Source organism: Piliocolobus tephrosceles, chromosome 5 (assembly GCF_002776525.5).
Source record: "Piliocolobus tephrosceles isolate RC106 chromosome 5, ASM277652v3, whole genome shotgun sequence".
Taxonomy (NCBI): Eukaryota; Metazoa; Chordata; class Mammalia; order Primates; family Cercopithecidae; genus Piliocolobus; species Piliocolobus tephrosceles.
The window spans coordinates 133,933,798-133,947,756 of record NC_045438.1 but is presented as its reverse complement, the minus strand read 5'-3'; the positions used below and the strand labels follow the sequence as shown (position 1 = coordinate 133,947,756).

The 13,959-nt window shown below is 43.8% G+C and overlaps 1 protein-coding gene across 2 annotated transcripts in view; it reads left to right on the top strand.

Annotated features, from left to right (window-relative positions):
* UHRF1BP1 (UHRF1 binding protein 1) overlaps nucleotides 1-13,959 on the top strand; it is an 83,310-nt gene that overhangs the window by 60,324 nt on the left and 9,027 nt on the right. For both annotated transcript variants that reach the window (XM_023212568.3, XM_023212569.3), the window contains exons 9-17: nucleotides 63-149; nucleotides 685-855; nucleotides 1,228-1,367; nucleotides 1,757-1,898; nucleotides 2,166-2,359; nucleotides 2,566-4,013; nucleotides 9,489-9,685; nucleotides 13,070-13,224; nucleotides 13,311-13,461. In XM_023212568.3, coding sequence (XP_023068336.2) covers nucleotides 63-149; nucleotides 685-855; nucleotides 1,228-1,367; nucleotides 1,757-1,898; nucleotides 2,166-2,359; nucleotides 2,566-4,013; nucleotides 9,489-9,685; nucleotides 13,070-13,224; nucleotides 13,311-13,461 — 2,685 coding nt within the window. The remainder of the gene's footprint in view (nucleotides 1-62; nucleotides 150-684; nucleotides 856-1,227; nucleotides 1,368-1,756; nucleotides 1,899-2,165; nucleotides 2,360-2,565; nucleotides 4,014-9,488; nucleotides 9,686-13,069; nucleotides 13,225-13,310; nucleotides 13,462-13,959) is intronic.

Sequence of the window (13,959 nt, the reverse complement as noted above, 5' to 3'; positions counted from 1 at the left end):
TAGGTGGTGTTTTGGCCTCTTTGTTCCTTCCACTGCCGTTCACGTGTATTTTTATTTTATAGGTGTCTCTGCAAACAGACTCATGGGTGGTGCCATGCAGCTTACCTTCCGCAAGATGGCGTTTGACTATTACCCTTTCCACTGGGCAGGTTAGGAAAACTCTGAATGGGGCCAATTCTAGCATAGCCCAAAATATTGAGGGCAGATTCCTGGATTCATCCCTGACTGCTTAACAGGAGGTTGCCAGAGATTGCCGTGCATGCTCAGAGGGGTGTTGGAGATATCCCTCTTCAAGAGGACATCTGGAAACTTGCAGCTTCCACTGTTGATGATTCTTTATCAGTAATGAGAGAAAGTGAGTAAGGGAGATATATAGGGCCTGAGATACTGCTTTTGATTCTACTCTCAGCCCCTCGCTTCTACTAGTGTTAGAGCCTCTCCAGTAGTCCATAGTCAAATATGGCAGCAGTCAACAGCTTGCCTTTAGGGAGCCTTTGGGGAAAATCACATATGGAATCCAGAAGAATGTGCAACCTATCATTGGATAATTTTTCCTTATCCCAGAGATTTCTGGGCTGTGGGTGAGGAATCAGATTCTGAACTGTGACTATCCTGACAGAAAGGAAAAATTGGAACATTCATCAAGATCTTGGGCTAAAATCTTTTCACTTCTTCTTTGCACAGGTGATAGCTGCAAACATTGGGTACGCCACTGTGAGGCCATGGAGACCCGAGGCCAGTGGGCCCAGAAGCTGGTGATGGAATTTCAGAGCAAAATGGAGAAGTGGCATGAAGAGACGGGTCTGAAACCACCCTGGCACCTGGGAGTAGACTCTCCCTTTCGGAGAAGAGCAGGTGGGTTATGAGGAACTGGAAGACTCCAGTTGCTTAGCCTCTTGCCATTTGTCTTTGAATAACAGTGAAGATAAAGCAGGAACTAGCTAATTATCCCAACTGTATCTAATGAAGAGACATCAGTGACTTTTTTCTTTACAGAGACCTCTTTGACCCCAGGGATAGCCGCAGTGTTGATGTCATCATCTCTATTCAGTAGACTGTTGCCTTGGTCTTAAGAATAATATTTTTGAGTTCATCTAGGAGCTAGACAGTTTTAAGCTCTCTTTCCTACACATAGCATTAATGATCTTAGGATTTTTACTTTCCTTATTCTATTAATAATGAGAGTTGAATGTATCTGATTCTTTTTCCCACCTTATTTTTATTTAGATTCTCTTTCCAGTCCTCGAAAGCACCCTCTTGAGAGAAGCTCCTCTCAGGGCAGACAGGCTGCCTTTCGGCCTCCAGCATGGAACCGCTTACGCTCTAGCTGCCTGGTGGTACGGGTGGATGACCTGGACATCCACCAGGTGAGGACATGGTTGGAAAGAGGTGGAGCAGTTTACTTGGAAGGCAACTGGAACAGTATGAACAAAGTTTTGGAATTTGGGGACTATTTACCTCACTTCTGGGAAGATTAATAGTTTGCTCTGTTTCTTTCTGAGCAGGGCTGGTGAGATCAGGACTTGGGAATTCCCCCAGTTTTACTATGAATGCTTTGCTTTGAACCTCCCGCTGAAAAAACTAACTCGTGTAGAGTGTGAGGCAGGTGTGAGAACGCCTGGAATATGTGTGAAATACACTGTGTTCCCCGTGACAGATTTTGGAGGGATGGTAGAGGCTTTATGCTTCCTAAGCGGAAATGGAGGTCTGCTCTAAGTTTGATTGTTGATACTAATAGTAAGTTGTGATTGTTCAGGTTTCCACCGCTGGACAGCCAAGTAAAAAGCCATCTACACTCCTTTCCTGCAGTCGGAAACTTCACAACCTCCCCACCCAGGTCTCTGCCATTCATATTGAGTTCACGGAGTATTACTTCCCAGATAATCAGGAGCTTCCAGGTAAGCATCTAGGCTGGCTGTTTCTTCTATCTAGCTTGTGCTTTTCCCGTTTGTCAGCCTTGGGGCCACTACTTATATTTTTATTTGTTGTTAGGAGTTTTCAGTGTTTGAGTAAATTTAGCACACTTTTGTTAAACCCTGTGCCCTGTATAAATGTGTACCTTTGCTCTGTTCATAATATAGTTAATATTAGGTGGTAAGAGCCTAGCTATTGCTTTTTACAGGATTGTTTACAGTTATGTTTCTTTTTTTCCCTCTGCTTTCCAGTTCCTTGTCCTAATCTTTACATTCAGTTAAATGGTCTGACATTTACTATGGATCCTGTCAGTTTGCTCTGGGGAAACCTCTTTTGCCTGGATTTATACCGCAGCTTGGAGCAGTTCAAAGCTATCTACAAGCTGGAAGATTCAAGTCAGAAAGATGAACACTTGGACATCCGACTAGATGCATTCTGGTTGAAGGTGAGGGGAGAGTATGACTTTTATCCCCTGCTGGTAGCCACAGTTGCATTTTTCCAATAGACATAATCCATGATTTTGCTCTGTCCATGTTGTGGAAGTAAGAAAATAGTTTCACAGCCCAAATGATCTTTTACATGTATATTAATAGCGGGATGCTGAGATACTCAGATGATCATTCTGAATTGTGTTTCATTTTCTCTGTGAAGGTGAGCTTTCCACTGGAAAAGAGAGAGCGGGCAGAGTTGCATCGTCCCCAGGCCCTTGTCTTCTCTGCATCAGGCATGATTGCCACCAATACACGTCATGCCCCACATTGTAGTTGTTCAGACCTCCAGAGTCTCTTCCGGGGTTTTGCTGCTGCTGAGTTCTTTCATTCCAATTATGATCACTTTCCTAAGGTTCCAGGTGGCTTTAGCCTTCTGCACATGCTTTTTTTGCATCATGCCTTTCAGATGGATTCCTGCCTGCCTCAGCCTAATACCCTCCCTCCCCAGAGGCCTAAGGCTTCCCGGGATCTCTGGTCTGTCCACTTTACCCAGATCTCCTTGGACTTTGAAGGAACAGAAAACTTCAAAGGCCATACCTTGAATTTTGTAGCCCCCTTCCCCCTGTCCATTTGGGCCTGCCTACCCCTCCGCTGGCAGCAAGCCCAGGCACGAAAGCTCCTTTTGGCCTCAGAGGGGAAGCTGAAACCATCAGCCAGCTTTGGAAGTCCTGTCCAGTCTGAGGCTCTTGCCCCTGACTGTATGTCCCATCAGCGGTCAAAGACTGAGCATGACTTGAAAAGCTTATCAGGACTTACAGAAGTCATGGAAATTTTGAAAGAAGGCAGTAGTGGTATAGACAACAAAGGGCCTCTGACAGAGCTGGAGGATGTAGCAGATGTTCATATGCTTGTACATTCCCCGGCCCATGTCCGCGTGAGACTTGACCACTACCAGTACTTGGCTCTGCTTCGCCTGAAGGAGGTGCTGCAGAGGCTTCAGGAGCAGCTGACTAAGGATACAGAGTCAATGACTGGGTCTACCCTGCAGGACCAGACAGCTTGCATTGGAGTTCTTTTTCCCAGTGCTGAGGTGGCTCTGCTTATGCATCCTGCCCCCGGTGCTGTCGATGCTGACTCTGCAGGCTCAGATAGCACTAGCCTCGTAGATTCAGAGCTATCTCCTTCAGAGGATCGGGAACTGAAGTCTGATGCCTCATCAGACCAGGGCCCAGCAAGCCCTGAGAAGGTCCTGGAGGAAAGTATCATTGAAAATCAGGATGTATCCCAGGAGAGGCCACATAGCAATGGAGAACTGCAGGACTCGGGTCCACTTGCCCAGCAGCTGGCAGAGAAGGGTCATGAGGCAGTAGAGTCCCTACAGGCCAAAAAACTGAGCAGAACCCAAGCCTCCAGCTCACCAGCTGCATTGAAGCCCCCGGCTGGCAGGGAGACTGCTGTGAATGGACAGGGTGAGCTCATCCCCTTGAAGAACATCGAGGGAGAATTGTCAAGTGCTATTCATATGACCAAGGATGCCACCAAGGAGGCTCTACATGCCACCATGGACCTCACCAAGGAAGCTGTGTCCCTGACTAAGGATGCCTTCAGTTTGGGCAGAGATCGAATGACCTCCACCATGCACAAGATGTTGTCCCTCCCGCCAGCCAAGTAAGTGGTTCTGTGCCTCCTTCACTCATTCCATCTCCTTCTCCCAGTTCTAATCATTGGGTTTAAGGCCTCTTACTGTATGCATTTCTAGATTAGGGAGTACCATACAGTCCAGGAGAATGCATAGAATGGCCTATTTAATGGGCAGTTTTCAAGTCAATATTTATTGCTTCTTAGAATCAGATTATCTCCTTTTTCACTGATTCACTTTTTTTTCCCCTCAAGACGGACCTTTACTGTATTAGCCAGGCTGGTCTTGAACTGCTGGGCTCCGCAATCCTCCTGCCTTGGCTTCCTGAGTAGCTGGGATTATAGACACGTGCCACTGTACCCAACTTGCTTCACTATTACTGATACAAATATGCTATATTGGAATAATAATACTGGCATATGTATATTATTTTCAGTGGGTTTTCATGTAATTTTTTTGTTTGATTTGATCCCCACAGCAGCCTGGTAAGGTGGCCTTAGACATATCCCCAATTTATAGCTGGGAAAACTGAGGCTTTAGAGAGGATGAGCTCATAGATATCCTATGTCTTGTAAATAGAAAAGCTGTGGCTTTGGACTTGTTTTTTTCTGGTACCTTATCAGTGTCTGCCACAGTAATAGAGAAGGAAGAATTTCATTCATTCAACAAATATCTTTTGAGCCCTTTCTGTGTGCTGGGCTCTGTGTTAAGCACCGGAGATAGAGTAGGGAGTAAACAGAAAAACACAGAAATGCACAGTGAGAAGAGTGGAAAAGTATGGATTTTCCCATGGTTGCCTCGTGGTTTTAGGAAAGATAATTGAGTCTAAGGGAAGTCTTTCCTGGAACACTTTGTGGTTTAGAGACCATGGTATGAAAACCAGTGCATTTAGAGCTTTTGTCTAAGTGAATTATCTTAAGTGGGTCTCCAAGTAATGCCTATGGGTGAGCTAGTACCTGCTAGGACAGACAGCAAGGAGGAAGGAGAGGAAAACTTCAAGGGTTGAATTGTATAATAATACTAATCAGCATTTACTGAGTGCCTTCTGTGCCTGACAAGACACAGTCCTAAGTACTTATAATATTGGTCCACTGGATTTTTATAATAGCCCTATAAGGTGAGTATTAATATCACTCCCCATCTCACAGATGAGGAAACTGAGGCTCAGGATCACACAACTTGTGAGTGGTGGGACATGGATTAAAAGCCTGCACTCCTAATCGCCCAATGTGCTGCCTTTTCTAAATGGAGACAAGTAAGGGAGATGGAATAAGAGCAGAGGTTAAAAAGAGAAAAGAAAGCTGTGTGAAATGAGCCCTTTTAAAACATCAACAGCGACTTCCTAACTGCCCAAGCCTGTGGCCTTTTCCTCAGTCCCCCTTCTCCGATCAGTTCATTCATTCTGAGCATTTGTAACCCCACCCAGTTACTCTCACTTCTCTGAAGGAGTCTTCTTTTTCCTTGACTGCTCTCTTCCTTTTATCCTATAGGTGTAAATACTCCACAGGGCTAGGCTGTCCATATTCTGACCACTTTTGTCATAATTTTAATTTTTAATTTTTTTTTTTTTTTGAGAAAGGTCTCATTCTGTTGCCCAGTGGTGCGATCTCTGCTCACTGCAGCCTCGATCTCCGAGGTTCAAGTGATCCTCCTGCCTCAGCCTCCTGAGTAGCTGGGATCACAAGCATGTGCCACCATGCCCAGCTAATTTTTGTATTTTTGGTAGAGATGGAGTTTTGCCATGTTTCCCAGGCTAGTCTCAAACTCCTGGGCTCAAGTGATTCACCTACCTCGGCCTCCCAAAATGCTGGGATTACAGGTATGAGCCACTGTGCCTGGGCTATAATTTTAATTTTTTTAATTATAAAAATGGTTTGTGTTTATCGCGTTGACAATGCAGGAAATAAGAGAGTAAAGAAGAAAATATAAAAATCACTTGTAACAATCCACAGATAACCACTATTTACATTTGAGTGTATTTTCTTCCAATATTTGTATTTCTGCATTCATGTGTACACTTGTGGATGGTTATGCATATAATATCCACAAATACTGTTTTTACAACAATAGGATTATATTATTTCTACAATGTTACCTGCTGCTTTATTCACTCAGTGTTTTATTGTGATATTTTCCCATTCATTAGGCACATGAATACATTATTTTTATTTTTATTTTTGGAGATGTGGTTTCACCATGTTGCACAGGCTGGTCTTGAACTCTTGGGTGCAAGTGACTCTCCCACCTGGGCTTCCCGAAGCGCTAGGGGTATAAGCATAAGCCACTTCCCCTGGCTGAATACATGATTTTTAATTGCTCCATTATATCCTAGTAAATTGATATATCATAATTTATTGATCCAGTCCTCTATCTGGGGAGTCATTTAGTCTGTTTCCCATTTTTCTCAGGTAGAACCAATGCTGTATGAAATGTCCTTATTTTTGTGAACATTAATCTTTGTGAATATTTTACATATCTAAATCTTTCTTTAGAATAAAAACCAAAAAGTGGCTGGGTGTGGTGGCTCACGTTTGTAATCCCAGCACTTTGGGAGGCCAAGGCAGGCAGATCATGAGGCCAGGAGATCGAGACCATCCTGGTTAACACAGTGGAACCCCATCTCTACTGAAAATACAAAAAATTAGCTGGGCGTGGTGGTGGGTGCCTGTAGTCCAGCTACTCGGGAGGCTGAGGCAGGAGAATGGTGTGAACCCGGGAGGCGGAGCTTGCAGTGAGCTGAGATTGCACCACTGCATTCCAGCCTGGGCGACAGCGAGACTCTGTCTCAAAAACAAATAAATAAGTAAATAAATAAAATAAAAACCAAAAAGTGAAATTATTGGGTCAAATGCTACATTTTTAAAGTTGTTGATGCATTTGCCAAACCTTCAGGTTGGTAACAGTCTGTGCTTTTTAATAGTTTCTCTGTCAGAATCCCCTGGAGGTTTGTTAAAGCATAGTGGCTGGGCACGGTGGCTCAGGCCTATAATCCCAGCACTTTGGAAGTCCAAGGCAGGCGGATCATGAGGTCAGGAGATTGAAACCATCCTGGCTAACAGGGTGAAACCCCTTCTGTACTAAAATACAAAAAATTAACGGTGTGGTGGCATGCGCCTGTAGTCCCAGCTACTCTGGAGGCTGAGGCAGGAGAATCACTTGAACCCAGGAGGTGGAGGTTGCAGTGAGCCAAGATCGCGCCACTGCACTCCAGCCTGGGTGACAGAGTGAGACTCCGTCTCAAAAAAAAAACCAAAAACATGGTTTGCTGAGCCCAATTTCTCATTCATGGAATGAGATGGGGCCTGATAATTTGCATTTTTTTTCTTTTTTGAGGCGGAGTCTTGCTCTGTAGCCCGGACTGGAGTGCAGTGGCCGGATCTCAGCTCACTGCAACCTCCGCCTCCCGGGTTTATGCCATTCTCCTGCCTCAGCCTCCCGAGTAGCTGGGACTACAGGCGCCCGCCACCTCGCCCAGCTAGTTTTTGTATTTTTAGTAGAGACGGGATTTCACCGTGTTAGCCAGGGTGGTCTCGATCTCCTGACCTCGTGATCCGCCCGTCTTGGCCTCCCAAAGTGCTGGGATTACAGGCTTGAGCCACCGCGCCCGGCCTTTTTTTCTTTTTTTTTTGAGACGGAGTCTCACTCTGTTGCCCAGGCTGGAGTGCAGTGGTGTAATCTTGGCTCACTGCAACCTCCACCTCCTGGGTTCAAGCACTTCTCCTGCCTCAGCCTCCCGAGTAGCTGGGACTACAGGCGTGTGCCACCACGCCCAGCTAATTTTTGTATTATTAGTAGAGACGAGGTTTCACTATGTTTGCCAGGATGGTCTCGATCTCTTGACCTCAGGTGACCTGCCTGCCTTGGCCTCCCAAAGTGCTGGGATTACAGGCATGAGCCACCTCACCGGGCCCAAGAATTTGCATTTCTAACACGTTCCCCATTGATTCTGATGCTCCTGCCAGGACCACACTTTGAGAACACTGCTCTAGGGAATCTCACATCAGTTTTCCCTATCTGTTCCCACATGAACACTTTTTAGTGTATAAAAAGTATGGTTGACTTCTATATTGGTGGTATTTTATTTTATTTTATTTTATGAGACATCCATTACTTGCTAAAAGTCTTTTCCTTTCCAGCTTGTTTGAAAAAGTCAGGCCAAACATCCTAAAACATAGATATAATCTTGTTATTTCCCTACTCCAAAACCTTCATGCTTTTCCCTCATACCCCTGAATTTAGTTTGAACTTCTTAAGTATGGCATAATCAATTATTACGATACATCCATATAGCAATTTATAGTTTTCAACGCATTTTAATAAATAATTTTTTATTCAAGATTTTCTATGATTTGGCTGCCACCCTTGTGGTAAAGTGAAAAATCACTTAATGTGAAGTTAGGAGACTTGAGTCTTTTATTTTTGAGACAGAGTCTCACTGTGTCACCCATGCTGGAGTGCAGTGGTGTGATCTCGGCTCACTGCTGCCTCGACCTCCCAGGCTCAGGTAATCCTCTCACCTCAGCCCCCAGTAGCTGGGACTACAGGCGCGCACCACCATGCCTGGGTAATCTTTGTATTTTTTATAGAGACAGGGTTTTACCATGTTGCCCAGGCTGGTCTCGAACTCCTGGATTCAAGCCAACTGCCTGCCTTGGCCTCCCAAAGTGCTGGGATTATAGGCGTGAGTCACTGTGCCCGGCCTGAGTTTTTCTTAATTCTACCTTTAACTATGACCTTGGGACAGTTTCTTCATCTGTAAAGTGGAAAGGTGGTATTAAAAGTTCCTTAAAGGTTGCTTTTCACTGTGTTAATGCCTTTTTAACTTTATCTTCCATTGCTCTCCCTGACAAAACCTATGTTTTCAGCTGGGCAGAGCTATTATTCTTACCATTCTCTTTTTGTTTCTGGCTCTATGCCTTTGTTTATGCCATTTCTTGTCTATAGGATACCCTCTTCTCACTTTCACAATCCTTCAAGGACCACCTCAAATGTTACCTCCTACCACGAAGCCACTCTTGATCCTCTTCTCCTTGTCCTTTTTCCTCTTTGATGTTGTCTAGAACTGGGAATGTCTTACTCATCAATTGATCCATCTCCCACTCCTGCCTAGTGCCTAGTATGGTACCTTACATACAGAAGCAACTAAATACTTATGGGATGAATGCAGGTGGCTTCAGGTGCCATTCATCAGCACCAGAGCAGTAGGTAGCTGATCTCTTCTGAGTCTGGGACGACCTTGAATAACCTTGACATTTAATGTTGATATGAGAGCGCTGTCTATGCAGTTAGCAATGTTGGAATAAAAAGATTCAGAAAGGCCAGTGATTGAAAAATGACTTGATCTCTTTACAGCCAGTAATAGGTGATGTCAAAGTTGCATGGTCCCAATATTGGGAACTTTATCCAGTTGTCTGAGCTGAAAGGGATGGGTATTGTAAGTGGATGGGAACAAACATGTCTCCAAAGCCACATTTGTGGTTTTTGTTTTTGTTTTTTTTAAACAGGGAGCCCATGGCCAAGACAGATGAGGGGGTGGCAGCCCCAGTGAGTGGAGGTGCTGCACGACTCCGATTTTTCTCCATGAAGAGGACAGTATCTCAACAGTCATTTGATGGTGTCTCATTGGATAGCAGTGGCCCTGAAGACCGGATTTCAGTGGACAGTGATGGCAGTGATAGCTTTGTGATGCTCTTGGAGTCTGGTATGTGGGAGCAAAGCCAGGCAAAGTTGCAGAAGTCCAGAAAGGGTTATCTCTGCTGCCTGTATCAGACTGGCAGGGTTAAAGAGGAGCTGAGAGATGATAATGTAGACATTTTCTTAACCAAGACAAAAAAGAGAGAAAGAGAAATTTTAGTGGATTTGTGGGTTTGGTTTTAATTCCACGTTTCTAGGTGATTGGTTAATAACTGACTTTTTATCACAGAAAGAGATTCAAATCAAAGGATAGAGTACTAGTTTTACAGCCTTATAGCTAAGTCAGGATTAGTTTCATGGTTGGTATCAGTGGTGTGAGTGTGTTTATAGTCTTTTTTTTTTTTTTTTTTTTGGCCTGTGTTGTCACTGGAAAATAGGAGCTTTTTATCTATTAATAAAATGAGAAACTTTTAGGAATTACCTCTGTATGTTATACTGGTTCTTTCAGTTTATTGAAATAGAAACTTATGAAATGATCCCTTAAGAGTATCTAGGCTGGGCATGGTGGCTCACACCTGTAATCCTAGCACTTTGGGAGGCCGAGGCGGGTGGATCACTTGAGGTCAGGAGACTAGTCTAGCCAACATGGTAAAACCCCCGTCTGTACTAAAAATACAAAAATTAGCTGGGCGTGGTAGCAGGTGCTTGTAATCTCAGCTACTCGGGAGGCTGAGGCAGGAGACTTGCTTGAACCGGGGAGGTGGAGGATGCAGTGAGCCAAGATTGTGCCATTGCACTCCAGCCTGGGTGACAGCGAGACTCCATCTCAAAAAAGAAGGGATGTCCTGTTTATTTATTTATTTTATATTGACAAATTATAATTGTATCTGTGTGGTATTAATACTAAGCGATCCTATGATATATATGCACACACACATATACAGTGTGGGATTTTTGAGCCAAACTAATTAACATCTCTGTCACCTAAAATACTTACCATTTATTTCTCCTGTTTAACTGAAACAATATACTTTCACTAACATTTCCTCCTATCCCCTCCCATTTCCCTTTTTAGCCTCTGTCAAGCATCATCCTGCTCTCTGCTTTGATGAGCACAGTTGTTTTACATTCCATGTCTAAGGGAGCACACGCTGTTTCTGTCTTTCAGTGCCTGGCTTATCTCATTTAGCATATTGTCCATCCTCCAGATTCAGCTGTTATCACAAATGACAGGATTTCCCTCTCATAAGGCTGAATAGTATTCCATTGTGTATTCGTACCACATTTTCTTTATCTGTTCATTGGTTGATGAACACATAAGTTGATCCCATAACTTGGCTATTGTGAATAATGTTGTAGTAAACACAGGAGTGGAGATAGTTCTTTGATATACTTTTTTTTCATATTCCTTGGATATATACCCCAAAGTGGATATGGTAACTCTATTTTTAGCTTTGAGGACCCTCCATACTGTTTTCCGTAATGCCCATATTAATTTACATTTCCACCAACAGGGTGCTAGGGGTTCCTTTTCTCTACATCCTTGCCAACACTTGTTATCTTTAATCTTTTTGAGAGTAGCAATTCTGACAGGAGGGAGTTAATATTTCACTGTGGTTTTAATTTAAGAGAATGCACTGTTTCTTAAGCTGGGTGGTGTTTTGTTACTATTTTTGTTTTGTATACTGGTTATGTTTGTTTTGTTACTATTTTTAACTTCTTATGGAAGATTTCGTGTCTATATACAAAAGTAGACAGAATCAAATAATGAACCCTTTACACCCATTACCTAGCTTTGAAACTAAGAACTCATGGCAGGCCTGGTGCAGTGGCTCACGTCTGTAATCCCAGCATTTTGGGAGGCCTAGGTGGGCGGATCACTTGAGGTGAAACCTAATTCTGAAATTAATCACATTAAAGTTCTGAAAAATCTCCTGGGGTTCTTACATATTCACCTTAGACAGCAATTAAACTTGAGACTGGATTTCTGCCTTGGGAAGCATCCAGTCTAAAAGGAAAGAAAAGGCCAGCACGGTGCCTCACGCATGTAATCCCAGCACTTTGGGAGGCCAAGGCGGGCGGATCATTTGAGGTCAGGAGTTTGAGACCAGCCTGGCCGACATGGTGAAAACTCCGTCTCTACTAAAAATACAAAAATTAGCCAGGGATGGTGGTGCGCGCCTGTAATCCCAGCTACTTGGAAGGCTGAGGTGGGAGAATTGCTTGAACCTAGGAGGTGGAGGTTGTAGTGAGCCAAGATCACGCCATTGCATTCCCCTGGGTGACAGAGCGAGACTACTCCATCTCAAAAAAAAAACAAAAAAAAAAACAAAAAAAACCTCATGGCCATTTTGTTTTATATACACTACTGCCCACTTTCCTTTATCCCATATTATTTTGAAGCAAATCCCAAACATATCCTTTTGTCCATAAATATTTTCAGTTATACATTGCTAGAAAATACAGACTTAATTTTTTTAAAATTGTGGTAAAATACATATGAAATTTGCCATCCTAACCATTTTTAAGCGGATAGTTCAGTGACATTAAGTACATTCTGATTGTTGTACAATCATTACTACTGTCTATCTCCAGGATGTTTTTCATCTTGCGAAACAGAAACACTGTACTCATGAAACAGTAACTCCTCATTTCCCCTCCCCCCAGCCCTTGGCAACCATGATTCTACTTTCTTTTATAGATTTGACTACTTTTGGTACCTCATATAAATGGAATCATGCAGTGTTTGTCCTTTTATCACTGGCTTATTCCACTTAGTATAATATCCTCAAGGTTCTTCTATTTTGTAGCGTGTTTCAGAATTTCCTTCCTTTTTAAGGCTCAATAGTGTTCCATTGTATTTATTTACATACCACGTTGCTTATCCTTGCATCCATGGAAGGACGCTTGGGTTGCTTCTGTTTACAGACTTAAAAATGGGACCGGCCGGGTGCGGTGGCTCAAGCCTGTAATCCCAGCACTTTGGGAGGCCGAGACGGGCGGATCACGAGGTCAGGAGTTCGAGACCATCCTGGCTAACACGGTGAAACCCCGTCTCTACTAAAAAATACAAAAAGCTAGCCGGGCGAGGTGGCGGGCACCTGTAGTCCCAGCTACTTGGGAGGCTGAGGCAGGAGAATGGCGTAAACCCGGGAGGCGGAGCTTGCAGTGAGCTGAGATCTGGCCACTGCACTCCAGCCCGGGCAACAGATTGAGACTCTGTCTCAAAAAAAAAAAAAAAAAAAAAAAAAGGGACTAAATGTCATTACACTTTAAAAAATTAACAGTAATTCATAAATTCATCAAATATCTAGTTAGTTCTCAAATTTCTAGTTGTCTCATGAATGCCATAAATATTTTGTTTTATTTTTACAGTTGTCATTGTTTGTAGAGGTTGGATTTGAACAGAATATTTTGACTTTTGAACTCATTTGTCCTCTTTTTCATGCAGAGTCTGGTCTAGAATCTGTTCCACCAGGATCTCTTTCAAATGTCCCAGATAATGCTGGTGTTCAAGAGAGTCCTCTTGTGAATAATTATGGCCAGGGGTCACCAGCAGCCAACAGTTCAGTTTCACCCAGTGGAGAAGACCTCATCTTTCACCCGGTCAGCTGCTCTGCTTTCTTCTCTGCAGAGGGTAGGCTCTGGGCTGGGAGCTTGGGACTTAAAACTAAGAGAATCTCCTTTGATAGGTCTCAGTTGTGGTCCTGAAGGTGAACGAGGTGTCTTTTGGGATTGAGGTACGTGGTGAGGACTTGACTGTGGCCCTGCAAGCAGAGGAACTGACCCTCCAGCAGCTGGGCACCGTGGGACTCTGGCAGTTCCTGCGTGGACAGTGCCCAGGTAAGGATGGTGGTCATTCTACGACAGATCGTGGGACTTGTCTAGGACAGCCACAGTTTAACTTGTACTTGTCACTGGGCTCTAAGGGCAGCCACTCGACTAGTGCCAAGTTCTCTCCAGCAGCCACTGGGGGAGGAAGAACTCCACTGAAGCCTTTTTTGCAAGGAGCCTCTCAGAGCTTTCTGGGGCTTTGCATTCACTGTGCTAGTCTTCGTCTTCACTTCCAGGTACTCCTAGAGCTTATACATGAGGACAGCGTCCACTTCATTTGTGTATCTCTTAACGTAAAACTATCTGATCAGGGAACTTCTGTCATTCAGATTCAGTCCTTTGATGTGAATTATCATTTATAAAAGATGACAGGAAAAATCTGGGCTTATGTTACATACTTCATTTAAAAATTATTGGCTGGGCATGGTGGCTCATGCCTGTAATCCCAGCACACTGGGAAGCTGAGGCGGGAAACCAGCCTGAGCAACATAGCAAGACCTCATCTCT